At 47.4% G+C, this 27612-nt stretch overlaps 4 protein-coding genes across 6 annotated transcripts; 2 read left to right on the forward strand and 2 right to left on the reverse strand.

The window, feature by feature from the left end:
• Positions 1-409: 409 nt before the first annotated feature.
• TAX1BP3 (Tax1 binding protein 3) lies at positions 410-3938 on the reverse strand. Its single transcript, XM_042829996.1, has 4 exons — positions 3843-3938; positions 2548-2667; positions 2195-2272; positions 410-1916 (listed from the first exon to the last, which is right to left on the reverse strand). The coding sequence occupies exons 1-4, from the start codon at positions 3879-3881 to the stop codon at positions 1779-1781; spliced, it is 375 nt and encodes a 124-aa protein (XP_042685930.1). The 5' UTR covers positions 3882-3938; the 3' UTR covers positions 410-1778.
• Positions 3939-4014: 76 nt separating this feature from the next.
• EMC6 (ER membrane protein complex subunit 6) lies at positions 4015-4920 on the forward strand. Its single transcript, XM_042829997.1, has 3 exons — positions 4015-4090; positions 4182-4248; positions 4355-4920. The coding sequence occupies exon 3, from the start codon at positions 4397-4399 to the stop codon at positions 4727-4729; it is 333 nt and encodes a 110-aa protein (XP_042685931.1). The 5' UTR covers positions 4015-4090; positions 4182-4248; positions 4355-4396; the 3' UTR covers positions 4730-4920.
• A 1174-nt stretch (positions 4921-6094) lies between these two features.
• Positions 6095-17864, reverse strand: P2RX5 (purinergic receptor P2X 5). Of its 3 annotated transcripts, none has more exons than XM_042829992.1 (12): positions 17655-17864; positions 15805-15955; positions 14016-14087; positions 12894-12969; positions 12455-12551; positions 11945-12025; positions 11236-11374; positions 10630-10766; positions 10155-10248; positions 9545-9610; positions 8620-8702; positions 6095-8189 (listed from the first exon to the last, which is right to left on the reverse strand). In XM_042829992.1, exons 1-12 carry the CDS (start codon positions 17789-17791, stop codon positions 8114-8116), a joined length of 1209 nt encoding a protein of 402 aa, XP_042685926.1. In that variant the 5' UTR covers positions 17792-17864; the 3' UTR covers positions 6095-8113. The 3 variants fall into 3 exon arrangements, with proteins under 3 accessions (XP_042685926.1, XP_042685925.1, XP_042685927.1); XM_042829991.1 differs by having other exon boundaries at positions 13968-14087; XM_042829993.1 differs by lacking the exon at positions 11945-12025 and having other exon boundaries at positions 13968-14087.
• Positions 17865-23712: 5848 nt separating this feature from the next.
• Positions 23713-27222, forward strand: HASPIN (histone H3 associated protein kinase). Its single transcript, XM_042829982.1, has one exon. It carries the CDS (start codon positions 23713-23715, stop codon positions 26161-26163), a length of 2451 nt encoding a protein of 816 aa, XP_042685916.1. The 3' UTR covers positions 26164-27222.
• Positions 27223-27612: the final 390 nt, after the last annotated feature.

Below are 27612 nucleotides of genomic sequence, written 5' to 3' on the forward strand. Positions count from 1 at the left end.
ACACTGATAATAATAAGAAACTGTATTCCTAGCTCACTTAAGCCTCTTTCAAAGGTGCTAAGACAAGTGCACTAACTTAACTCTGCTTGGTTCCACTGACATGCCTTGAATTCTAAACTGTGGATGGTAATGATTAGACTGTCAAAGGTGTTGTTTTGAAGTGGATCATGTTAATTAACAGCCCACTAATTAAAGGTATCAAACATTTTTGTTCCTGTGCAACTTTCTAAGTATGTGTTGTGTGTTCCAGGAAGAAATTGCTACAAAAACCCAACAATGAAATCAGAACTTGCTAACCTTGACTGCATTGTAATGATGTAGTCCAAAATCTGTCATTTGAAGGCAGAAATGATGTCTCAGCTGGAAGCAGTTGAGTGATATGGCATTATTAAATGTAAGGAGAAACAACTCAGGTAATCCAACTTTGTTTTATTGTGTGTAAAATCAAGTGAAATAGCAGTACAAATAGGAGCAGTTTTTACAGTAACAAAAATAACTCCAGCTTGAAAACCTTAAAATTTACCACTGAATTCTTAAGTTACAAAATCCAAAAGCAGTATTGGAGTAATTTAATAGATATAAAAATGGTAAATAAACATCTGCACACGTGTACAGAAGTCTGAGATCCAGTAATAAAACATACATACATGGCACAGCAGTAATGTACTGAATAAGTTAGACTACCACCTCAAGTTCTATTTACAAGCTTACCTGAAGATTGCTTAAGGAGAGTATCAATAAATGAATCAATGGAGGTGGATTAGAAACTCCAGTTTGGGGATAACTGTAAAGCTAGCTCATTAACAAACCACTAGTATGCCATGTAATTATTTGTGCAGAAATTTAAATTTGGTCAAGAGGCACTTGGACAATTTACTGGCATATTCATCTCTTCAATCAATAAGTCAGTCATTTGAACAATCTTCTAGATTGAAAGACAGACTAAAATCCACACTTCCCACTTCAACAACAGTGAAGAAACTGGAGACTATAGATACAAGCAGCTCTTTTGGTAAGTCTAGCAACAGCATTTTCTTAATTTGCTCATCCTGGTTCATATTACTTTCATTTAAACTTGATTCATATGTTACAAATTACTTAGGAACAAGGAGAATTAAGTTTTCTTCAATACCAAAGTTGAACTGTAGTGTCTCAAAACTTTTAATACCTGCTAAGTGTGCTAAATCTAACAGGTATTAATAACATACTCAGTTGTTTGGCTGAAAAGGCTGCTCTGTACAGCAAGTCTTTGCAGTAAGCCATAATGCCCCCAAACCTTCAGCATACTCTGTCTAACCAGCACACAATGTGAGATGAGTACAGTGCTCCTTTCTACAGCAGCGTGCAACTCTTAGTCCAGGCATTTTAATTAGATAACATGGGAGGACAGGACAGCTCACTTCTAAAAGCTTAAGTACAGCAACCCCTCTTATCTTACTTGGCAGAAGCCAAATTCTTCTTGAATAGGAAACATTTGTGCTACAGAAGAATCCTGTTAGAACTGAAGCTTTTCTGAGCGCTTCCTTAGATAGTTAGGAGTTGGCCTGTCTTCCTGAAAGCCATGATTATAATAAGGTTTTCTTCCCGTGTACCTGCAGGGAAAGCTTTATAGAAGCACTCTGAGGGGACTAAACTTTAACTACTGTTAATTACACCAGAGAAAGTAAAAATAGTGTTTACCACAGTTTGGAACATGTACTTTTTCCAGACAATCCTTCCTCACTTGATATCCAGTCTGTGCATCTCCCTCCCTAACCCTTCCCCAGCTTGATCACCGATTAGGACATCATGGATTGCTGCACAGCCTTCTGCAGAGATTGTCTGGTCACCAGCAGCCGGACCACTTCTTCATTTCTTTTTGTCAGCCTCTTCCTAGCTTGGTCGTGGGTCACCATTGTCATATCCCAGCCATTCACCTAGGAAAGCAACGTGAGGCTTCATTATGCAAAGAGGCTGTTGGCTGCCTGTGGATGACCTACACCTAGCAGCTCTTCTCAAAATTCAGTCTATGGAAACAAGCTGTGGACTCATAAGTGTCCTATAATTAACTGCTCTGTAAGTATATCTAGTACTTAGTTCTCAGAGCACAACTGTTTTTGTAAGCCTTACAAACTGCGCTGGAAAGTGCCTAGAAGAAAGAAATCTGCCTGTAGAGTGCACGTGGTACTGGATTAGCACTTGTCTTTGTGCTTACCTGCATGATCTTGTCCCCAATCTGTAGTCCTGCAATTTCTGCTGGGCCTCCTTCTGTCACCCTTGTTACATAAATACCCTGGGGAGAAAAAAAAACATTCACTTACTGTGAGTAGACTTTACAGAAAAGCCATTCTACCTAACAGTGCAAAAACACATGGTAGTATATTACAGCATTCTAGATAAAAACAGGTTTGTCCAGTGTTGAAGAACAGAAAAGTTGAGGAGAGCTAACTTAAACACGGGCTCAGTCTGCAAAAGATACCAACAAAATAACTTCAGCCAACAGTGTGAGAGGACAGAAACCAGATGCACTCCAGGAGTGCTTGCTGGCTGAATTTAACATGCTCTAACCTTGTCAGTCTTATCTTCAGAGAAAGGATTTTGAGTAGGGTCCTGATCAATGCCACCTCCGATGCTGAATCCCAGGATCAAGTTGTCACCTTGGCGAAGCTTATGTATTTCAATTCTTTGCTAAAAAGAGAAGATGACAAAATAACTGCATTGTGATTACTGACAAATCTCAAGACCTCTTCAGACTGTTCTGTGTCTGCCACAGGTACCATAAAGCTCAGGTAACTCTAGGAGAGAAGGCTGTACCACAGCTTCAGCAGGAGTCACAATACTTGCAGGTTTGATGGATGATTAACAGATCTAAAAACTGCTGGCAACACAGAACTATCACACAGCATTTGCTATCTTTTGGTCACGTGCAGTCTTGAAGTGTCAATTGGCTCTAAGCCATTCTCAGCCCTACCCTATGACAGCAGAACAGGAAACCACCTGCAGGTAGGAGGGCACTCACACCTTTATACAGCTGTGCTCCAAGTCAGTCCTTCACCACCACCCTGAGAAACAAGGGGAAAGTAGTTTTCTAAACATGAGTCACATCTCGCTGACTGGTCATCACTCACATCTCACCAGTGCTGGTTTTTATCAGCTCCTGGCATTCCTCCTCACCCTGCCAGTCACAGTGCCGACCTATTAATAGGATGTTTTCCCTTACGAACGTTATCAGCATCTCTGTAACGCAGAGGTGGGCTCCTCGCTGCCTGTTGAATACAGGCAACTGACAAACACTGCCCACGAATATCGCGCAGCAGCCAGCTGCGATTCCCAGCTGACAGGGAAAGGCGCAGCCCCAGCTGAGACAGCGACAATCAAAGCTGCTTTGGAACTCGCAGCTGAAGGGCAGGGCGTGCCCAGAGCCACGCGGGCAGCGCTGCACGGCCCCGCTGCTCTACCTACGGGCAGACGCGCAAAGGCTTCCCTCGGACCGCTCTAATTAAGGCCGCTCATAGCCTGTAAAAGCGCGTCCTGCGGCTACGGAACAAAGAAACGGCATCGCGAAGTGTTACACCGCGCTCAGAGGAGCGGCTCCTCCAGCACCGGATCACGACAGCTGAATTTCCCCTTCCTCAGCAGCACAACCGGGCGGGACGAAGCCGCTCGGAGCTCTCCTCTGTCCAGATCTCGCACCGAGAGAAGGAGCGATGCGGCTCAGCTCCAGCGAGCGAACAGCGGTACGGAGCCAGCGACCGCACCCTCCTCCCACTCCTACGCCCGGGATGGTCCAGCACTGACCCGCTCCCTCCACCCGCACCGAATCCCGCCGCCCGCCCACCCGATCCCGGCCGGCCTCGCCTCACCACCACGGCAGTGACAGGCTGTCCCGGCACGTACGACATGGCCCCACACACCCAGCTGCCGCCGCCGCCGCCGCCCGAACAAAAGCGCCTCCGCCGACCCCGCCCCCTGCTGCCCTCAGCCAGTCAGGCGCCGCCTCGCCCTCCGCCTCGCAGCTCCCGCCGGAAGTGAGCTCGCTTTCCCGGCGCCCCCCGCGCCAAGATGGCTGACAGTAGCTTCCGGTGGGGAGGTGCGCGGTGCCGCCGCGGGGGTAAGTTGGGCCCGCAGGCGACCACGGCTATCCCAGCCGTGCGGGCGGGGCCGGCCTGCGGTGACGGGTGCCGTGTGCTGTCCCCTGGCAGGGCGCGAAGCGTAACGGTCGGGTCCGGCTGAGGGCTCTGCGGAGCAGTGTGCGGCTGTGGATGAGAGGTACGGGCCGGGGCGGGCGGTGCCGGGGGGACCCGCGGGAGGCGCCGCTTCAGCAGGCCCCGGGGAGGCGGCGGGCCGGGCACAGCGCGCGTCTGCTCTCCCCCAGCCCAGTTGGGAGCCAGGAGATCCCGGAGCCCGGCTGGGAGCCATGGCCGCGGTGGTGGCCAAGCGCGAGGGGCCGCAGTTCATCAGCGAGGCGGCCGTGCGCGGGAACGCGGCCATCCTGGACTACTGCCGGACGTCGGTGTCGGCCCTGTCGGGAGCCACGGCGGGGATCCTCGGGCTGACGGGCCTGCACGGCTTCATCTTCTACTTTCTGGCATCCGTCCTCCTCTCCGTGCTCCTGGTGCTGAAAGCCGGGCGGCGATGGAATAAGTACTTTAAATCCCGAAGGCCGCTTTTCACGGGGGGGCTCATAGGAGGGCTCTTCACCTACGTCCTGTTCTGGACTTTCCTGTACGGCATGGTTCACGTCTACTGAAACAACAGCTGTGGTAGCCACGGTGGTTTTTAATGAAGCAGGAGGACTGTTGCCAAACATCACCCACACAACTAGGCCAGCTTACCTTTTAAACTTGTTTGTTGCTTGTATCCTTCATACTGTCAGTAAATTATGTCCAAGTACAAATGAATCAGTAGTATTGTTATAATTAAACTGAATGTGAAACCACACGGATGCCTCCCATGAACGTTTGTTTGGTGGCAGAGGATTGACTTATTGTCCTTAACTGCAGTCACAGCTGCAGGTTTTGACTACCTTAGTTCCTTGCATCCTGTGCACTGTGGGTAAGAAATACCAATTACTGCCTGTGGCTGCCTGCCCCTACATGCAAACAGAGCACTATAAAAATAAGCCACTGACACGAGGAAGTATTTCACAGTAGCATGTAATTAAATGTACGCAAAGGTTTGGTACAGAAATGTATTTGAAATGCTAGTGCAAATGTTAACTTCCACAGTTGCTGTATGTTCACACTATAAATAAATGACATTGTCACAGATACTCCTCACTGCATGTACAAAAGTCAATAAGTAATGCTCTTCCAAGTCAATCACTCTGTTTTAATACCATTGTGTCCAATGAAATACAGGCACCCAAATACACTCAGTGTCTAATTACCTGCAACTCAGTCTGTACTGAACCCACTTGTTACAGCCACTGGCATTTTCTGCAGCTGTTACAGTTATTGTGGTACTGTGTCTGACAGAATCTGAAAGGAACTTTTGATTGCCCCCTAAAGCAGTGAAGTCTCTTTGCTCTGGAGCTGCTTGTGCAAATGCTGTTTAATGCCTTTCAGCTGAAAGCAGCAAGCAAACTCTTGTGCAGTGACGGGGTTTTGTCACATGTTCTACAACCACACCTTGTGCCACCTGGCTGTCTGGTCTTTGGGTCGGTCATCACTTCACCAGAACACTATAAAATATTACCTGTTTGTTATACAAAGATTTTACAGCATTAGGTTCTGTGTTCAAAAATATTTTACAGAAAAACTGAGTTCTGGCTCACAAAAGACAGGGTTGTACAAAAATGGGGTTTGTCAGCATTGCCTAAGTCGTGTTTCTTTTTGGGGGAAGAAAAAACAGTCAAGGCTTTAACTCCCTCACTAGTATGCTTTTTCATGCCATCTGCTGCTTTTTGCACATTAATTAGTATGTTTAGACTTGTACTTTTGAAATACACTCTAAACTCTTAATTGAATTGTTTTGCATAAGCACGTATCACAAAGGATACTGGCATGTGCAACCTAAATAATATATTTTACAGCAGTCTTAACAGAGCACTGCCCCAAAGTGACAAACCTTATTGCTGTACTTCAAATAAAAAAAAAAATATCAAACAAGATCCTGAGAGGAAAGCTGTTTATGTTTTATTAACTGCAAATGAATGCTATAACTAAGGGAAATATTCTAGTGAGTTTTGGGGATGCTGAAGCCTGTGAAGACTTAAATTCAGGAAAAAGCTTTGGTTGTCTAAGAAGGACATAATTCTGTCAAGTTGAAGCATTGGCTTCAGTTGGGCACAGTCAGCTTCACATGTTATGGTGAACTGTCTGGTCTCTGAGTTGCGCCTTGGCCTGATGTCACGTGTGGGGTTTACTACATGTTTTACCATCTAGAAACTATTTAAATAGAACTATGCCCTGATAGAAAAAGCTCTGTGTTTTTTTGTTGGCATGGTAGTTCCAGTAGGCCTGGCTGGTGTCATCTATCCATTATATGCAGGGTGCTGCATATCTGTCAAGAGTTCTGGGTCAAAGGGGAGGATTTCATTGTAAATACAGCACCCGGTGTATGTAGCTTATCCTAAACTATTGTCACTCCAGTGTTTAATTCCATTTTCTAGCTAAATGTTTGACTAGTTGATATTTACTCACATCTGCCCAGAAGCTGGAGCAGAGGGAGAAGACTGGACTGGGTGGGGTTTGCTATTAATGACTGAATTGGAAGTTTGCCACTTCTAGCAAAGGTGAGTTTTCATTTAGACCAAAAAAAACAAAACAAAAAAAAAATTGCTCAGAACAAACACTTTTGAGAAATTGAAGCAGAGGTAGGTGTTGCATTCTGATTCCATCTGCGTATAACAGCAGGTGACAGCAGCTACCTGCAATGCCATCCTCCCTACAACTGTCCTAGCAAGGACACTGCAGCAGGAGGCCTTTAAACCTTGTGAAAGCACTAATATTTCCAAGAGAGGCATATTCACCTACCGCCTTACTGAGTCAGTTCCTGTCAGCTCAAGCAAATCCAAACTTTAAAAGAAAATAACATTACTTTGTAATCATTTTCCTCCTCTTAGAGTAATTGCATCCCTACTTGAGCATAAATTCACAAAGTGGGTTGCAGTGACTTAGTTTTCTCTTGAGAAACAACGAAGCACCTGTGGTTCTTGGAAGATACTGAAATGTTAGAACAGTGGACGTCCGTCTTCTACTTTTTCCTTCTGTTGTTGCATTTGGAAGAACCCAGCAAAGCCTGTTTGACCTGACAAAGTTTCACTTTTCAATCTCCACAGCACTACTAATATTACTAATACTCTCCCTGTCCGTAAAATACTCCTCTGCGCGCTGTCATCCTTTCTGTCCTCTGAAATACTGGCTATTTGGGTATAACTATAAATGGAGAATCTATGTAGCAGATGAGGTAGCTGGTTCTCCACTCAGAGCTGTGGCAGGCACTGCTGCGGACGTTCCCAGGAGAGATGAGCAGAGCACCTTGTTGCAGCAGTTGTAAAGGCTTTCCCTGGAGGAGCACCGCTCCTAGCTCTGATGGTTACAACAAAAACAGGGCAATAAGAGTAATTGGGCAGTACAGGATGATAAACCACTTTCTTCTGGACACAGTTGCTACAATTCTGCAATGCTGCATTTCGTTGCACTTCCTGACAAGAGCAGTCCTGCTGCTTTATATCTAATCTTGCAAATAAGAAAAGCGAGAGTTGGGAGCTGTGGCTGCAAGCTGGCGGAGCAGGAGACAAGTTTATTGTCGGCCACGACCCTCCTGAAAATGTCAGTGGTGTTTCACAACACTTCTCTTTTGCACTTGGAAGCAAAGCACAGCCACAGAATAATGGTGGCACGGATAGATCTATCAATAGATATAAAAACATTCATTTGGTGCCTTCTTTTTCCTCTTACAAAATCCTTTTATAAATCCATAGTGATGAACACAGGTGTTGCAAGCTCAAGATATCAGAGAACGTCTCAGGGAAAACAGGGTGTTCTTTAAAGGACATTTTTCCTCTGGAAATCCCAATAATGGACGGTAGATCTGATCTGGGGTAGCTCCACCTCCCAGTCCCAGTGTCATTTCACACCTGTGTAGTTTTCCTGGAACATGATTCCAGTTGACAGACCCATCATCATGTCTAGAGCCCACCGAGTTGGTCTGGGCTCTGATTCCCATTCAGAGTAGGGCTATTCAATGACTTCCTGGAACTGGACCTGAGGAAACAAGCAAAGATGACAGAAAAAGCAAGCAGGCTATTTCCATTTCAGGAGACAATGTGAGGAGGATGCTCCCAGCCAGCCTGTCCCCCCTTACCACAAAAGCCATCACAACTAAAGCTCTAGTTCTCAGTTTCATGAGGCTCTGGAGACCCTGAAATCAGCCCAGTTCCATCTGCAGTCATTATGGACCGACAGTGCAAGGCCATTTATAGACCAACCGTGATTCTGCAACTTCCCTTTTCCCCTAGCTAATTGCAGTGATGAATTGTGGAGTGAGGGAGTAACTTGGCTAAACTCATTTGGAGGAATGTAATTTCCTGGAATTACTCTCTGTTTGCCACTAATGTTTATTGCATTCTACTATCTCCTATTTCTATTAGTCATAAAGCCATTACGTTTAAACACAAAAGCCAAGGGCACTTACTTTACTTCCTCATACTTTTTGCCTCGATAAAAGTTACTCTTTTTAATCAGATAGAGCAGCACCAGGTCACAAAAGAAAGCTCCCTGCAAAACAGAAAGAATTTGTCATGGCCACTAACAAGGAAAAATCTCCCTCTGCCAATGGCCACCACTGTCCCTGCCTCCAAATACTTCCAGCCTGTACATTTGACAAGCTCTCCTCCTGGTTATCATGCTCAGCCTGCAGTTACTCATCCTTGCTTGCTCCAAGTTCTCTTTCAGGTATTTTTTTCTCCATAGCTGCTTAGATGTTATGGTCTTTGCACTGCATTTGAGGAACACTTTTTAAGCAGGGACAGTTTAGATCTGCTGTTATACAAATGCTTTAATTCCTGCCTCAATCTTCTCTTCAATTGCTTATGTTGAAATAGGCATCGCACAGCCAGAGCTTACAGGTGAGCTACTAAATGCTGGATTATCTCAGAGATAATGCATAACTGGAACTGGAAGGCAGGCATGGAGAAAAACAGGGCCTGCAGTATTTCGGGGGTCATCAGGGTGTAGTACTTGAGTACATCAGACTTAACTGTGTTTGCCCTCACCATGGTAGCACTGTAATCAACAAACACAGTTCAGGGTTCTTTTTTTCACTACCATGTTTCATCTTTAAAGTAGAAAAGGAAATGTTCAGATTTAATTTGTAATGAAAATTGAAAAATAACTTGTAGGAGCTGCATTTTCTTTCATGTACCATGTAATATTAGGGATATTTAGACTACAAGGTACATTAACAGATGCCTTCAGGACAGGACACAGACACACACCTCACTGAGCAGCCAAAGTAGTAAAAATCCTGCTGGAGAAGATAATTAAACAAATTGCCCCTTTTTATCCTCAGAGCAGCTCTTGGTCCCAATATGTTACTTTGAGAAAATACCTCGACTTACCGCTCCCATGAGAGCTAGCCCTGAACCGATATTGATCACAGTGGGAATGATGTTAAATTTCCCTGCCTAAAAGAAAAACAAATCATGAAGTATTCACTGAAAACAATCCGAGAAACAAACGTAAGGGTTTGGTATTAGAGAGGGAAGCTACTGGTGCTTGTGGGTGTGTTTTGTTGGGAAGCTGCTGGTGCTTATGGGTGCGTTCTGTTAGCAAAAGGCAGGCATAACCATACAAGGATTTGCAGAGAACAGTCATCAGAGTTAAAGATCTGTTCGTCTCAACTCCAACTGTTCGTGGCTGCGTTTCTGAGCTTGCATCATCCCTGGATTAGGCTTCTTTGCTAGTGCAGACATGCTAAACAAGTCTGTGGGGCATTTTTACATTTGCTGGACTTTACCTGAGACTGTTTTTAGGTATAAGAGGTGCAGACTGCTGACCTTTACCTCGTCCGCACTCCTGGTCATCTCCCTTATTATGCAGGGTGAATGACAAGCCCTCTTTCCTACAACAAGCCAGACAGGCTGTTCTCATCCCAAAGCTGCTTTTTCACTGAGAAATGTCTCCCTGCTTCTTCTCCAGGCTAGCAAATATTCTGGCCTGAAATCTCACCTTGCCATTCACCATCACATCAAAACGGATTCCATACGCTTTAAAGAGTGTCCGGTACTCAATCCCTTCAGCATCCCGGTAATATTTAGCAAACCTGAAATGGAACAATACCAATTTTAACTCCATCATCTGCCCCCACACACTAGAACCCATCTGAGTTCACCCCTCTGTGCCAATGGATCTATTCCTCCTATCAAAAACAGCTTTAGCTGTGAAGTGTGGCTCCGAGTGGCAGTCAAGTCAGGCCCTTCTCAGGATGGTGTTTCTTAGCTGATGGCAACAGAAAGCCACTCAGATGGGGAAGTGCCTACCCATCATTGTAGCAGTTACAACTTCTTTGGACATTCCTTTCTCATTGCCACATGAAGTATGGAAAGAAAACGTATTGCTGCTGTAGGCAGATGAGCAGTGGGTAACACCAATTAAGAAGGGACTGCCAGAAGTCATAACTGACGTGCTTCTCCTTTCTGCTTACCTGAAGTTGTACCCAGAAGAGACAGACTTTTCTGCAAACTTGTTATCCAGACGGCTAAAAGAATAGTGGGGATTACATTCAGAAGGGGCTTTATCAAGATCACAGTTCCATTCAATCTGAATTCCTATCACACCACCCTTAATGAAAGAGAGAGACAATGTGAGTTCAAGCTTAGTTCAATCAGTCTGTTTCAGCTTTGCCCAATCCTTGAGCAAGATTTCCCCAGGGACAAGAACAGATGCATTTCTGGTCAAACACTTCTGGATGGGCTAAGTTCATTTTTATAATAATAAGCACATTACTGAACACACAACCCTAGTCTGGAAGAGGCTTCTCACCCTGTTTTCATTAAGTAGCTGTAACAATTCAGGGGGCAAGCTCTAAATAACAGAAAACTACCCCTTCCAATTCTTCCAGAAAAGACACATTTTCTTGTCTCCCATTCCCCAGGGACAGGATAAATGGAACCAGCATGATTTTAAGAAACAGCATCTCCATTTTTCCCTGAGCCCGGATGGGAAGTCCTGGGCAGTCACCAGTGGCTCTCCTCAGCCACCCAGCAAGCAGTACAGCCAGCAGAAACACAAGCTCGAAGGGTACTCCTACCTCCAAAGCCATTTCCTGAAAGTCATTCCCAGCCCATCTGACGATGTTCCCCAGAAGGAAGATGGGGCAGTAGGGATGCTCCTTGCTGTAGCGGCAGGTCTTTAGGTAGGACTCATTGTTGGTGGCCAGCACATTCATCCTACATGTGGGGAAGAGGGGAAGGCATCTTGTCTCCCTCTTTGCTTGCCTACACAGCCTACAACCACAAGGCTGTGGAGATGAAAGATTTCTTCAGCACTCTTCAGTCTGTCTGAGCCTGTCAGAACAGCAAAGCCACACTTCTTTCTGCTCTCCTTACTTCTGTCTTAATGGAGCAAGAGCTGCAGCAGCAAATGCAAACAACGCTTCAAATTTGTATTTTCCCAACTTTGATCACATCTTCATTTATACAGAAGAGAAATAGCTGGGAGCAGAAGCAGCTCAGAAACCTGACTGCGCACTGGCTGTAGAACATACCCACTGCCTTAGAAGCTCTCCCCCAACTCAACTCATGCTGCAGGAGCTATCACAGACCACATTTGGTGACAGCCTTATCTGAGTTGTTCCCTGAGATGCTCCAGCCCAAGCCAAAGGCCTCCCTCTATGCTTTAGAAGAGGAAGCACTCATTTCCCCACCCCAGCCACAGGGAGGAGAAGGACAGTGGAGCAAAACAAAGTTATTGGCTCTGTGATGGAGAAGATACAGGGACCTCTGGGCACCTGCACTTACTTGGAGAATTTAAACTTGGGGAACCGGATCGAGTTCTTGATGAAAACAGTGAAGTTTTCTGCACTGGCGAGAAGTGGTTTCCTGGAACAGAAGGGTTTGTTCCATGTTTTACATCTGTACTCTGCTCACACGTTTAACTGAAAGTGCCATTTAAGAAACAGCTCAGTACTATCCTGTGCTGCTTCCAGGGGTGAATCTGCTGCTCAGAGCATAGGGCTTCAGCAGCCACACCTCCACGACTGGACCCAGCTCCCCACACTGCCAGCAAGATGTTAGTGAGGAGCATGCAGGCGAGGGGGGACACTGCAGCTGGACACAGCCCTGGGAATGCCAGTGAGCCAAGCAGGTGAGCAGAGGGCAAGTCCTGTTGGGGGCCAAGCGGGGCTCCCTCCTGCTCTGAAACAGCCAATACTCAAGCAAGCAAACAAGCAGTGGGAACTCAGACACCACCCTGAATGACACACAAGCCAAGCAACTCAAGCTTGGAAACAGCATAGGACAGCCACGTACTTGGGCTTGGATCTTTTCTCCACTGGGCACCAGGCCAATACCTCACAAGAACCTCTGATGTTGTCCCTGTCTTTCAAACAACGGCCAGTCTTAACCCCTGTAGCACAGACAGCACAGAAAAGGTCACTCAAAGCAGCTGCTCCCTCTCCTTGTCCGCAGGGTAAATGAAAATCAGATGCTTTTCACTGCCACCCTAAGCCCTCCTCCCTGCTGTGAAAAGCCCTCTTAGCTGGAACAGCCCCTCTGTTGTTTCTGCTCTCAGCAGCCCGGGGTGCTTTGTGCCCAGCCATCAGAGAGCTGTAAACAAGGAAGTGTCTTAAAGAAAAGAAAATGATTATTGCTGTCTGAAGTCAAAGCTCTCCGGGGTTGTAACCCAGCCGATCTCTGAAAGAACCTGCCTCTACCAGAAGGTGTACAGGAGGAGGGTCTCTTTCCTTACCATTACCGGCCACCACTGCTTGCCCTGCAGGGCAGTCTTCATCCTCATAACACAAGGCATCAGGAATGTTTACACTCTGCAAAGCAGAAGAGGACAGGAGTGAGAACTGTGGCAGGGCACGACACACAGCAGCAGAGCTACATGCATTTCACTGAACCCTCTACAGAATGGTGATCAGTGAAAACAAGCAGCTGGAGCACTAACAGTAGGCAGTGTGCAAATAACTTGGCTACGTCACATTACCAGCAACAACATGCTTCAGCAATGAAGTCTTGCTTTAGGTCTCTGCTCAATCTAAAGAAGGACAAGCTGTGGAAGAAGCCAAGCAAGCAACATCTTCCACTACTCAACAAAAGTAAGCAGAAGGCCACCACATTTCTCGTTAAGAGATAACTGTATATTTGATTTAAGCTGCAAGTTGTGGTGAGCCCTCAAATTACCCTGCTCCTGGCTGCATGCTGGGTTAACGCAGCCACTAGAGGACAGCCGTGTCCTTCACAATCAACCTGTGCTGACAGCCTGGATTACCCCACCTTTCTGTGAAGGAAAATTAATCACTGCTATGTTGCCAGCACTCCTTGGAATGCCAGCAACCTCGTCCCCCAGGCTTCAGCCCATTCTGAACCATGACTCCATGGAGGACATGTAAACAAATATTTACTTATAATCATGTAAAAATGTAAGGCACATTCTGGAAAGCACTAAGCATTCTCACACATCCTGAAGGTAGCGAAAGCCTGAATGTTCAGCCCTTCCCACAGGGGGCCTCTTAGAATGTCTCCTTTGCTCATAACCGAACTGAATCACCTCCAGGCTGTTTTCCCATGGCCTTTTCTGACCCTGACCAATCACTATTCAAGTCTCATCTCCAGCTAGGCAGACATCCAACACCTTTTTAAAGCCAACACCTAGTTAAAGCCTCTACATGATCAGTGCCTCTGGAAATTAAGAGAGATGAACCTTCCAGGTTTTAAGTAATCAGTCCAATTTTCCTAACCGATGCATACTACAGAGAAAAAGCGTTCGCCTTCTATCCTTCCCGTGTTCGCTGCTGCGTCCTCTGCCAGGTCTTACCCCCAGTTTTGTAGGGGTCTGGGAGCCAAAGGACTCAGTTCTTCCTACCTCAGGACACGTGGTTTGTCTCTGGTTTGGGGTCACAATCAAATTTGTCATGACAAAGAAGACGTTTTCACCCTAGAATAAACAAAGTAAGGCAGAAGTGTTAGAAAAACCTATTTTAAAGAACTTGTTACAAGTTCTCTGCAGAACAGTAACAATTCCTCTTCTTGTGCTTTTCAAGGTAGGATACAGTAAAGCTGTTCGTTTCAGTGTTTGCTTGAATTTGGATATTGCCAGTCTCACACAGCTCTGACGCAGAGGAGCAGTGATTTCATTAGTCACAAAAAAGCAGGTGAGGGCTGAAAGCAAAGCTAGTTGCAGCTCTCTCAGGTTAAGGTGTTATCATCCACTAGATTAAGTTGCTTCTGTTATACAGTTTTGTATACATGAAAAGTCTGATGAGACAACTTCCTTATGAGTGGAAGGACTTACATCTTAGTGGGTCTCTGTGGCGTAAGGCGTTTTGCTTCAGAATCTGCCTTAATTTGGTGAGCAGGACTGCTGAGCTTGGCCTCACTGCCCACTCAGCAATCACTTACCATCCTTCTCAATAAGGGACACAGTGCCTGACCAGGGATCACAGGCTCCATCCCACTGCAGAACTGTTCTCAGTCAGGGTTGGGCTGGCTGCCCCAGCTGTGCTGTTACAAGCCTGAGCTCATAGAACAAACCTCCGTGACACATCTATATTTGCATTCACAGCCTATGGAAGTTCCCGTGTTTTACTGTGAGCCCAAGGTCTGACATCACTATCATTACGCTGGATTCAATATTGTAGCCTGATTGCCCAGTCACATCTGAATTCATGATGCCATAGTACAAATATCCACATTAGGGGGCTCAGAAGCAAAGCCAGCTATCTTTACCTAGTGTGCCACACTACAGTGACTCCCAGTAAGCCAACACATGATAAAGAGACCAGCACTTTGGTCACAGGAAAAACATCTGACAAGTTAAAATACCGATCAGCATCACCATTTCATTTTTGAGTATGCACAACCAGCCACCTGCGAAAGATCCCACGGCTCCCACACAGCTTCAGCACAAGCCTGCTGCCTGGCCTTCCTGCTGCACAGCCCACGTTGCTTGGAGATCGACAGCTGACAGTGAGCTTTGCAGCAAAAGTGGTGGAGATGCAGCACACAAACCCACAGATCTGAGCGAACTGCAGAATGAGGGTGAAGTCTTACGTACAAATTGTTCAGTTTGCAGTCTTCAGCCCAGAACCCTGAATTAACTCTCATGTCCCTTCATGCACACGTGCCAGCTGCTAACAGGGAAGCACACAAACAAACAGCCCCTAGCAAGCACAGCTTGCCATCACAGTAGCAGGCCCATCTGCTAGCATCTTCCCCTTAAAGCATCAACTCTGCTTCTCACTTTGTCTAAGCCAAGGAAGCAGCAAGGCAAGTTTAGACAGATCCATTTCAAGCAAGTCTCGTCACTCAAATTGCAACACATTTATTTCATCGTCTCCCTCCCCTGGGCTGCCCCATGCATGCCTGCTCCAGCCTTCTAAAGGAGGTTCAGCTGAGCAGTCCCACTGAAATCCACCAGACTGCTGCTGAAGGGCTCTGTTTATCAAATATTATCCTTTGTAAGAAAGAAAGGCTCCTATATACATTTGCTGAAAAGACGTAAGAGGAGGCACAACACTGCTATCTTGTAGCCCACCTATAGGTTTCTCACAGGAAGACCTGGATACATCACTGTAGCCTTTCCACCAGCAGCCAGATTGGAACATGCGCTTCTACCTGAATGGCCGACACAACAGGAGCAGCATGATTCCCACCTGTGGAGGGATGACGTAGTCTGCAACATCCCACAGCCTCTCCCCCAGCTCCGAGGTGTTGGTGAATGCCACCCCTTTCAGCTTGGTGATGACAGAGCTCTGCAGGGATGTGTCCGTATCCTGATAGCCTTTCTTGACAACAAACACCCACCTGGGAAGAGCAGAGCAGGCAGCAATGTTAGTGAGTGGAATCGGGGAACAGTCTAGCCAGAGATTTACACCAAGGCCAAGGAACCTTTAAGGACAAATCAAAACATGTGAATGACATCAAAGCCTCCGTTACTATTGGAGGACTCCTAAATTCGGAATGAACTGCTTGATACAGGCTGCACTCACCTACAGCTCTGGAGGAAGAGTTTGGGAGAGGGACACAGGCTGCATTTGCTGGCACAGCTCCCCTTCACAGAGCTAGACTGCACTAAGGCATACAGAGAGCAAAGGCAGCCATCTCAGGAGCTGAGCAGCATTCACACACACTGCTCTTCCCCTTGTGCCAGACCTGAGCAATAACATTCTCCACTCCTATGAACTGTCCCACTTCCCTATTTTCCCAAGAACGCTGCATTTTCTCCCCAAGAAGGGCTCAAAAGCAGAGTCTTAAGTTTTCCTCAGTGAATCTGTGAGGGAAGGGAGCTATACAGAAGGAACAATCCAGAGGAGTTTGATGATCGCAGGCTGGACAGCCTCTGAACAGGGAGCCGTACACAGCCAGGCAGCACCAGGCTAATGCCAACCACTTCCATGACCAGCTGTACGTCCCCAGCCACAGAGGAGGCACTGCAGGCACTGTGCTGCAGGCAGTGCCTAAGCTCTGCTGATGTCCATGAATGCAAACTGTCAGTTTGGCCCAGAAGTTCTCTAGACATTCACGGTTGCTGCTCTGCACTGTCCCTCTTGGATGCAGGATGTGGTCTCAGAAACATTATCTACAGAACTCCTCCTTTAGCAGCTAATACATACCAGAGCATTGAGACTGCATCACTGTCCCACTAACTGAAGCTCTGAAACCGTACACCTTTCTATAAATAAATCCAGAACGCCAAAGTAACTCTACTATATTTAAATCGGTGAAAGCATGAGGCAAAAGAAAAGTGAGAGGATCCCACAGCTCAGAGAGGGAGGGAAAAGACTTATCAGACACATTCTAGAAAGCCTCAGAAACTCAAGAAGCAAAGGCCCATCACACAGGCTGGATGACCCCCCATCTCAGCCTGCATGCAGCAAGGAGTACGGCCATGTTTGTTTTACACCAGTGACTGCCTCCAGAACCTCTTCTGAGAGGTGCTCTGCCCATCTCCATGCCAACCGTGCTCAGAAATAAATGCAAGGCAGCTGACATGCAGGCTGCTGCATCCTGCACAATCCCAGCAGCTGCAGCTCACTCCAGCAGATACATCTGTCACTTTCTGCTTGGTTCCCTCTCGTTCAGACTCAAACATTTCATGCAGACGAGCTTGGTTTGTCTCATGGCTCAGCAACCTTGGCCCTGCATGCCATTGTCTCTAATGAGTCAATTGTTAAGGCTTGGCACCTTTCCTACCAAATACAGAAATAAAGGAGTAAATAATGCAGTATAGAGCCATGGTGGCATTTGATCCACTTTTAATCACACATTAATCTGGAAGGTAGAGATGAATCCAGCAATCTCCAGCCAGTGAAAAATCAGATAAGAGTTTATTAGGTATTACAAAATCCCAGCGTTATAAATAAACACAGTTATCTGTATTAAAGTCATGCACCATAGCAAGCAATCCCTGTAATGTAAGCTGAAGTATCTTACATTAATCTTCATCACAACACAGCAAGCAAATGCAACCACAGCAGTACGTTTAATAGAGGGTGATCCTTACCCCACCAGGTAAGCCAGGATGGAGAGCTGCACCACTCGATAGAGAATCCCAACCTTCTTGTTTTTAGCAATGACGTATTTCTCTGTTTTATAATCAAAAAGCGATAGAAACAAACCCTTCCAAGACACCTGCCCCATTCTCCCAGCTCTCTCTACTGGAGCTGGAGCAGAGAGCAGTGATTGCAGCTCGGTTATCTGCACGTGCTCTGCAGGGAAACCTGACGCACCAACCCTTCAGAGTGAAAGGCTGATCTCCTCCCTCCTGTCAGCTGCTTGCCAGCAGCAGTATTCAGGCTGGGAGCCGGCAGCTGCAATAACACCACATCCTTGCTTTGCTGCTTTCCAGACTTGTCATTCTCTGGGGAAGCCCCCACCTCAGTTCAGCTCCTCTCTCTTCATTCTCTCTCCCCCAGTCACCAAACGTTTATAATGAAACACGTTATAGCACAAAACCGTGTTGCAGAGCCATAGTGTCTCACTGCTAAGTATTACAGCCTGCACTCAGCCTTCGCATGATGGCAAAACAGCAGTTTAAATTTGTAATTACTTCAGCGTTCACATGAGTGACAAGAACTTGACCCCTTACCAGTCAAAATGCCCACCTAGCCACTCCACCATCCTGCCAAAAGAAAGCAATTTAAACTAGAAACTAAATTCTGTGTGTGGATGCAGTTAAGAGATCATTCACAGTCATCCAAATGCACAGTGAGTGCTAAGCCAAGTGGATTTAGATGCAGGACATGCCACCTGGTGCAGTACCGAAGGGAGAGGAGCAGATTTAACCCCACTGAGCTGAGAGCTGTTTACTACCTGGTAGCACAGAGATGAGTCCTGGTGTAACAGAGACACCTGTGTCTGCAAGGACATAAAATAGCCATTACTGAATGGCCATTACAAGGATGGAGGACACTGTCCCCTGGCTAAGGAGAGAACAGAGTGAGCTCTGAGGTAAGAAATGAAGTAAGACAGGATCTCCCAGCAGCACAGCCAAAAGATGTGTCCTTCCACACCAGGAGAAGCTCCAGCAGCAAGCTGAGACGTGAACCAGTGTGCCCTTTGCAAGGAGGATCCCATTCATGTGCACCAGTGGGGGATGCCCACCAGGTTTTTTTAGAAATGAGTCTGTCCATATGCTGAATCTGTTAGAAAACATTTACCAGAGACGTGAGATGTTGCAGTGGGCATGAATTGCAGGGTTTTCTGCATTCAGGCAGGAGCACGTAATTAGCTCACACCTGAGCACACGTTTGGCTCACAGGGCTCTGTCAGAACCAGAAATGCTCTTGATTACTCAGTACACACCTGTGATGCACACCTGAACACAGGACCAGCGAGCAGGTCACAGTCACATGCTGCATATGCAGAGCACTGCCACGTTACCAAGGCTGCTTTAGCACACATTCCTCCTCCCCATATCCTCAGAAAACCTCATTTTGTCCCTTATCCCAGAGACATCCCTAGAGTTTCTAATACAAAGTGAAATAACTCTTTGTCCAGCAATTGCAAAACTGGAACAGAAATCTGCTGGGGAGCTCTTTAACCCAGCAGCTGCTGCACTCCCTGCTTCCAGCCCCACAAACAAAGGGTTTCACAGCACAGCTCTCCTCGAGGCAAACAAGTAAGAAATGCATGCTCAGCCTATCTGCCCCACTGCTGCCTGGAGCCCAAAGCCAAGTGATGAGTCGTGGTGCTGGGAGGCAGGAGCATCCTAAAGGAACCTGACCTGCTCTTCTGCTCTGAGTTCAAACACTTCTTCAGGTATCACCTGCTGGGTGACAGCTGAGCAGTGCCTCTGAGCACGGGCACAGTCCCACATAAACACCATCTGCTCGTCCTGATTCTTCAGCTGGAGCAGATATCAAATACATCCCATGTCTTTGTGATACGCGTCCTGTTCACTCATAACTGCCTCCAGCATTGCTCCTATTGCACTAGAAGCAAGCAAGTTCATAGCAAAGCACCAGTGAAAACAAGGCAGCCCATACAGCACTGTCCAGAAATCCCTCTGTCCATCCTCCTTTTCCCCAGAGTCACCTCCTTATCTGCCTGTGTGACAGCACAGGCTACGATCAGACTACAAAACTTGCTAAGAGTTAAGCAGTGTGTTGCCTCCTGGCCTGGTTTTACTCTGTGACACAGACAGTAAATTTTTTGCAATTACTTTCCAGGTCAGTTAATCTGAGAAAGGATTTACACAGGTTAGGAAAAGAACGCTGCTTTGAGAGAGAGGTTTTCCTGTTATAGCTGTGAAGATGTGAAGCTGAAGACATCAACCAGATCCAATCACAAATTAAAAAATGGATGTGAAGCTAATGGAACAGCTTGGGTTGGCAGGGACCATAATGACCATCTACCACCAACCCCATCTGTTCTTGTGGATTGTTGGGGGTTTTTTTGGAGCCATGAAACAGAAGCACTGCTGCAAGTGCTGTTTTTGAACACAAAGTTTCATTTTGAATCAAGCATACCTCAGAACATCCTGAATATCACTCCACACAGGCAAAATTAATGCTGACAGCAGTGCTGCTCGCATGCTTTTGCAGGTATCGTTCTCATCATCTTTTAGCTTTCATATCCTTATTTTTTTCTTGCTTGGAAAGCAAGACTACTGGTGCGTTTCTCAGAGCCTGTGCACTTTTCAAATGTTAGAGTCTCATTTACGTGGGAGGAAGAAAATAACTTAAAATCTAACCATCACTTAAAGGCAAAAATGTAGTTTGTCCTTCTCAAGGGACTCAGGCTGTCCCTCTTCTGCAAGATATCTCCCTTCTCAAGTCCAACACTTTGAATTTCCCATGTAAACCTGCAGTTCTGTTCCTTCCCCAGCAGGCCATTTAGTCAGTCTAGAAATTCTCACAGGGAAGATTTCTCCTCCCATACTGAAACTCTCTTCCTCTTTTTATTCCTGACACATTACACCTACACATAACTACTTGTACAGCACACAGTAATTGCATTCTCATTATTCACAGGTAGTCACAAGATGCACATCTCTTTTCTGCCCAGACCCTTCTGCACATCTCTCCAGCTGTCAGTAGCTCCCTGGTGTTAATCCATCCCGGAGCTGAGCCATGTCCAGCCATGAGCCAAATACAGGGACTGAGGAAATTAACCTCTGATCCCTGTCCTGACCTAAAGGCATTCAGAACATAACAAGGTTGCACCTGTCTCTTTCAGGCATAGTAAGATAGAAATATTTTATGTTCAGACCAGTATCCTGGTGTAATGTTACCTCTAAGTCACACCCAGAAGACACTGAGCAATGGCAGACAACCTTGGCCAGTGCAATGAATCAAGTGGAATCTGATGCTGGAAGTGCCCATTTTAGGCCCTTGTTCACTTCCAATTCCAAACGATGGCCCTCCAGACATAGCTGCTCTCAGTGACCCCCACTCCTCTCTTTACTGAGCTACTGAGTGCAGCAGAAAACATCATCTCCCAAAGGCAGGACAGCTGACTCACAGAACACTAAGCCATTTCTGAAGCACTGGAAATGCTCCCACAGCAAATGCATCATGCAGATAGGTGCCAGAGCAGATACTGAAAATAGAAAGGAGACAAAGAGCACAGGATGTAAACAGATAAACTATTTTAGAAAGGAAATGAACAGTGGAAATGGCCAGGTCAGCTCTCTTCATGAGCATTTTATTTTTCTTTCTCATAGTAAACACACCTTTAGAACAACACCAAAGAAAAACAAGGGGAAGAGTTTAACAGGTTGAGAAAGGAAGTTCTCTCAAACCACAGCACGTTCACACCTTCACACAGGAAACAAACTGCATTCAGAAAATGATAAATTTGGTTGCAAGAATAAAGAAACACATTTGCCACCTGCAAGGAAAATTGCTCTGCTCAGTTTCCCATTCCATTTCTCCATTCCAGCTCATCTATTCTGTTACAAGGGACAGAAAATTTCTCTTGTGAGGTTGTAATCCAATCAACTTCCAAATAAACCTGCCCCAACAGGCTCTCAGGCAAAGCACTTCATTGCTCATACCTGATCTTACATCAGCACGTAGCACTAAATGAAGAATTACTTATGGTGTTTCTCTGATAAGCTTTAAGAACAGACTTCCACTTTACTGACCCCCACGAACTACCAAACCACTCACAGAGTTCAACACACAAACCTGCCAGCTGGCCACGATGAGGGAAGGAGAACCAAACCAAGGCTCGTCAATCTTCCTGGCATGTAAGACATAAGCAGCTGCTATCACTCCTGGTTAAAATAGCATTTCAAATTGTATCCTGCCCTCCCCTGCAAGGACACAATTAAAAAGCTATCTCAGGTGCATCAGTTCTTGCCAGTCACCTTCCTATTCCTTGGCTATATTCCAGCAAAATAGCTGAAATCTGTCAGGTGAAGCTGACCTGCAGGGAGCTAATCTCCCCACCTGGAATGGTCTGGAGACAGGCCAGGGCTGAGAGCTAAGATGGCTGGAGCAGAGAGAAGGGAAGATCAGCACCCATCCGTGGGTAGAGGACAAACGTCTATTTGTGCTTTCCTGGGTCCCAACAGCATTCAGTTGCCTCTCCCCAGGAGAACGAGGCAAAGACACACCAGCAGATCTCACCATGTCTGCTGCCGCGGGAGCCTGGCTGGGGTATGACGTTAATGACTCCAAATGAGTCATTTGCAAATCTTCTCATTCAGGGAGATGGCATAACAGTGCCACTGCAGAGTGCATTACAGTCAGGGCGAGGCGACACACCACAGCCACACCATCAACAAGGCTTTTGTACAGAGGATTTTATTCAAAACTCAGATTGCAAATAAATTTAGAAGCAGACAAAGCAAGACTTCCATGGAAGCAGTACAAAAAACCATCTGCGGTTTGGATGTTCACTAATCCCTTAAGTGCCATCCAATTACTGCAAATGCCTTTGGCATCCACTACAGCAATCGTGAAGAATTAAATGATCGAATGGCACTCATTGGAAATCACAAGTCACAGAACTCTATAATGCTTTTAAGAAAAAAAAATCTAAAAAGGAAAACATCAGAACCCACTGCAAAAGTTGACCTCTTTGGGAGCCATGAGGGACAACAAAAGGGATTAAGTAATGAGGGATGCTTAATTCAGAGAAGAAACTAGAAGAAAAAAAGAGATTGGGAGTGTAAGAACGCTGGATGAAGAAGAGGTAACTTTAACTTGCAGCTCCTCATTCTTAGCACAAACTCCAACAATTAATTTTGTAGAATCATAGAATGGGTTGAAAAGGACCCCAACAATCATCTGGTTCCAAACCCCTGCTGTGTGCAGGGTCACCAACCAGCAGCCCAGGCTGCCCAGAGCCACATCCAGCCTGGCCTTGAATGCCTCCAGGGATGGGGCATCCACAGCCTCCTTGGGCAACCTGTTCCAGTGTGTCAGCATCTTCTGAGTGAAAAACTTCCTCCTAATATCATAATTAATGACCTCTCCTAAGGGAAAGTAACCAAAACACTCCCAGCAGCTTTTCTGTGCCGTGACTTAGCCGGTGTGGTCAGGCTGCAGAGATCTCCAGGTGCTTCAGAACAGCCAAGACTCCAGTAGCAGATGGGGAAGGGGGGCTGGGAAGGCTGCAGGGCTGCTGTGGGGGTGGGCAGCGAAGGGCAGCAGCTGCACGGCTGTAACGGTGCCTGGGAAAGGTACAGCAAGGCACTATGGCTTCAGCCATCAGTGCGGCATTCCTACACAGGCTGGGATCTTTTGCAAGACTTTATTCTCAAAAATAGGTGCAATTAAGAACTGCAAAGCACACACATACACACACATATATATATATGTCGCAGCCTACGTACTCATACATCAGTGTATGTGTGTATTCGCAAAACGGTCTTTCTTTTCTTGTTTGCAACAGCACACAGGGCAGCCTCTGCCCACCCATTTCTACTCCTATTTCCATTTCCTCCAACCCTCCGCTCCCGCAGCTCAGCGCGGATCCGCAAGGCGGGGCTCCCTGCCGGAGCTGCCCGTCCGCCCCACCCCCCGGTCCCTCCGCAATCTCGCGAGATTTTGTTTGAAACGGAGGCGGGAGGCCGAAGCTCGGCTCAGGCCCGGCCCGGCCCGGCCGCGATGCCGCGGATGCTGCGCACGTACTCGCGGCGCGGCGGCTACCTCCGCGTTCTGCCGCAGCCCGACCGCTGGATTTCGCCCCCTCAGGACCGCAGACGGCTCTTCAGCTCCTCCTCAGCCGCCTCCAGCGCTCTCTCCAGCGCCCTCTCCAGCGCCCCCTCCGCCACCTCGGACGACCCCGACTTCTCGCCGCCGAGGAAGCGCCGCCAGAAGCCGTTGGGTGAGCGCCACGCCCGCTCCCGGTACCTGCGGAGCCGGCGCGTGGCGGAGAAGGAGAACCTGCCCCCGGCCGCCCTCAGCTCCCCGTCGCCCTCCCCGCCGCCGCCCCGCCGCCGCCGCCGCCGCCAGGGGTCGCCCTCCGCCGCCCGCCGCCCGCTGCTCTGCAGCACCCCGCACTGGGCGCCCCCCTGCGGCTCCGCTCGCCTTTCCCGCCGCGCCGCCGCGCCGCTCCCGGAGCTCAGCACCAGCGTGGAGGGCGGCTCGGTGCTGCACTGCAGCCCGGAGCTCTTCTCGTCTCACGACGCCTCTGTCGGCGGCGCCCTCGACTCGCCGGGGGCATCGCGAGCCGGCTCGGAGCGGCCGTCGCCGCGCACGCGGAGCGGGAGGGACGACGGGGCAACGGGAGCGCCCCGAGCGGCAGCACCGAGCGAGAGCTCGGCGACGGGGCTGCGCTCGCAAACGGCCCGCAGGGCTCTGAGGGCGTCCGTGCGGGAGCCTCTGCGCGGAGCCGCGGCAGCCGCTCCCGTCGACGGTGAACCGCAGCGCGGCGCCGCCGGCTCGGCAGGGCTCCGCGGCGATGTGAAGGCCGATGAGACGACGGGGAGCCCGGGCGGACGCGGGGACGCGGCCGAGCGGCGGCTGATGCCGGTGGTGGTTTTGGAGCGAGGGAACGAGCTGCTGCGGCTGAGCGGCCGGAAGGCGGCGTCCCCGCTGCGCGGCCGAGGAGCCGCGAAGCAGCGACGTAAAAGCGCCGAACTGATCGCCGGGGAGGGCGGCACCTGCAGGAAAGCCTGCATCAGCGGCTTCAGCGCCAGCCGCTGGGGGAGACAACCGCGGCTCCGTCCGCGTGGGTACAAAAATAAGTGGCAGCAGCAGGCGGGAGCCTCCTTCGGGAGAGCGCAGTTGAGACGAAGAGGAAAGAAGGGTGTGCAGATGTCGGGAGGGACGCGGGACGCTGACTGCTCGTTCCTCGATAACTCCCACCGCTGGGGTAGATTTCGAGCATCTCTGTCGTTCCATAAGAAAAAGAAAGTGATCTCAGATGACACTTCCTACGCCAGCATCCTTTGTAATCCCTTTGTGAATCCCCAGCTTTCCGGGCACCAAGCAACCCTGTCTTCTAGTAAGGCTGAGAGCTACGCCTTGTCTGCTTCCTCCGTGATCCTGCTGGCTCCCATGAGTTCTTCAGCCTTAGAGATCACGCTTACGGATGCAGAGAAGGTGTTTAGGGAGTGCCAGCAGGAAGAACCTATTGCTTTTGAGGATTGCATTCCCTTCAATAAGATGAAAAACTGCAAGAAAATCGGAGAAGGGGTGTTTGGAGAGGTTTTCCAGATTGACAGTGAGAGAGGATCTGTGGCCTTAAAAATAATTCCCATTGAAGGAACTGAAAGGGTGAACGGTGAAGCTCAAAAGAGCTTTGGAGAGATCCTGCCTGAAATAATAATTTCAAAGGAACTCAGTCTTCTGTCTGAAGAGTCCATGAATAGGACCGTAGGGTTCATCAGCTTGTACTCTGTGCACTGTGTTCAAGGGGCTTACCCTAAATACCTCCTGAAAGCCTGGGACACATACAACAAGGCAACAGGATCAGAAAATGATCGGCCAGACCTGTTTGGAGAAGAGCAACTCTTCATTGTTCTGGAGTTTGAATTTGGAGGCAGTGATTTGGAGAATATGAGAAAGAAACTGAGTTCCGTGGCTTCAGCAAAAAGCATTCTGCACCAGGTGACTGCTTCGCTGGCTGTGGCAGAACAGGAACTGCACTTTGAGCACAGAGACTTGCACTGGGGGAACGTGCTGGTCAAGAAAACAGATGCAAAGGAGCTTAGCTACGTGTTGAATGGGACTACGTGCACAATCCCCACAGCAGGGATCCATGTCAACATCATAGATTACACCTTGTCTAGGCTGGAGAAAGATGGGTTAACTGTCTTCTGCGACCTTTCCACTGATGAAGAGCTGTTTCAAGGCACAGGGGACTACCAGTTTGATATCTACAGGCAAATGAAAGCGGAGAACTCCAACGGCTGGACTGACTATCATCCACACAGCAATGTCCTCTGGCTCCACTACTTGACAGATAAACTTCTGAAGGATGTAGTGTACAAGAAAAAGGAATCATCTTCTGCCATGAGAAAAATAAAGCAGCAGCTCACAAAGTTTCATAAAGAAGTACTGACTTTTGGGTCTGCCAGTGAAGTTTTAGGCACCAGCAGCCTCTTCCAATGAGTAAGGGAGTGCAGGGTTTCCAAGAACTGATGCTGCCCTTCTCCTTTGCTGTCTTTAATGAATGGTCGATTAAATGTTAGCAGAATGAAGTGTTAACATCAGTTAGCAATGTGAATGGTAAACTATCAAAAATGTGTAAAAAAAACCCACACAAAAAAGTCTTCTGCTCTAGCATGTTTCCATATGTGCTCTCTTTGAGGGGTGAGGGTGGAAAGGAAATGGATTCGACCTTGCAGAGGAGGGGGAGCAGATGCCTTCAGGCCCAGTTCATGTTTTGAATTCCACTTAGGTTATTAAAAGTTCTTTCCTCATTCTATCGATTTTCTTACCAAGTTCTTTGCTTAAAAACAAAATCAACCAATCAAACAAACGAACCCCACGATGCTGCAGACAGGTGAGCGCTGGTAGCCCAGCCACAGAAAGGGGAGGAAGGCACTTTGAGTTTTCTGAACGACCTTTTGTTCATTTTGGCACAGCTTGTGCTTGGCATGAGGCCATAAAAGGTAAATTTCCTAAAGTTTCTGTAGTTGTGTTTTTAAAAACACTCTAATCTGCAATAATACGTTTCTTTTTTTTCCCTCTCAGTGAGGACAGCTGTTAATGTGGTCACATACTGTGTTCTTTTAAAAAGCACCCGTGCTCCTGATACATGTTTGACAGCTCTGACCTTGTATGCTGACAGGATCCCAAAGCTGTGACCTGGTAGCATTAAAGTGATTTTCTCCATTTATCTAGAGGAGAAAATGCACAGGGGGTTCTTCAGCCTTCATGGCAGCTGGGTGAGACAAACTAAAGCTGAAGGTATACTTGCATCAAACTTGAATTCTTTGTTTTCAAGAAGTCCTAGGCTAACATTCCCATACATCAAAGAAACTGGCCTGCAGAGGAAGATAAATCAATCCAAGTGAACATTCAATGTAATTATTATTGAAAATTAGTACATCCAGTGACCCAGGTGTATGAAGGAATGGAGAGGAAAAACCTCCCCATCTTCAAGGCTCTTACTTTTGCTATCTTAAGCTACAGAAAGCAACCTGACAATCTGCACTGCTTGAAATTGTTAGGCTGGAAATCACACTCTGTGCAGTTGCTGCAGATGAGTCCGCATTTCCTTTTTAAAAATTTTGTTTAATAAAATTCTGTGTATTCATCAGCTCCATATATTTTAATAGAAGGCATGTGACAAGAAAGGAATATGAACAGTAACATACAGAAGCTCCTGAGCAAGAGAAATGCCCTGATTCTGTTCTTGTTCCAATCATTTGGAATCAAAGTTTTGTCCATTTGGGACAAAACTGAATTATGTTGCTCATCTGTTTTCTCTGCTAAGTTGGAAGGAGGATGGCAGCACCCGGCTTTCCAGTTCAGTAAGCACAAGCATTTAAGTATGCACTATTCTGAAATGTTGACCTTAAAGACTGCTCTATTTTTTACTGAAATCATAGAATC

The sequence above is a fragment of the Centrocercus urophasianus genome, unplaced genomic scaffold (assembly GCF_019232065.1).
Source record: "Centrocercus urophasianus isolate 14NV4802_14NV808 unplaced genomic scaffold, USGS_Curo_1.0 seq_33, whole genome shotgun sequence".
NCBI classification, from domain to species: domain Eukaryota; kingdom Metazoa; phylum Chordata; class Aves; order Galliformes; family Phasianidae; genus Centrocercus; species Centrocercus urophasianus.

Coding starts and splice junctions, on each gene's coding strand:
- TAX1BP3 (XM_042829996.1), bottom strand. CDS start 3,881: ATGTCGTACGTGCCGGGACAGCCTGTCACTGCCGTGGTG. Junction 2,668..3,842: donor AGCCTGTCACTGCCGTGGTG/GTGAGGCGAGGC, acceptor TTCTCTTTTTAG/CAAAGAATTGAAATACATAA. Junction 2,273..2,547: donor CTGAAGATAAGACTGACAAG/GTTAGAGCATGT, acceptor TTTTCTCCCCAG/GGTATTTATGTAACAAGGGT.
- EMC6 (XM_042829997.1), top strand. CDS start 4,397: ATGGCCGCGGTGGTGGCCAAGCGCGAGGGGCCGCAGTTCATCAGCGAG.
- P2RX5 (XM_042829991.1), bottom strand. CDS start 17,791: ATGGGGCAGGTGTCTTGGAAGGGTTTGTTTCTATCGCTTTTTGATTAT. Junction 15,956..17,654: donor ATCCTGGCTTACCTGGTGGG/GTAAGGATCACC, acceptor TGCTCTTCCCAG/GTGGGTGTTTGTTGTCAAGA. Junction 12,970..13,967: donor AGACCCCTACAAAACTGGGG/GTAAGACCTGGC, acceptor TCTGCTTTGCAG/AGTGTAAACATTCCTGATGC.
- HASPIN (XM_042829982.1), top strand. CDS start 23,713: ATGCCGCGGATGCTGCGCACGTACTCGCGGCGCGGCGGCTACCTCCGC.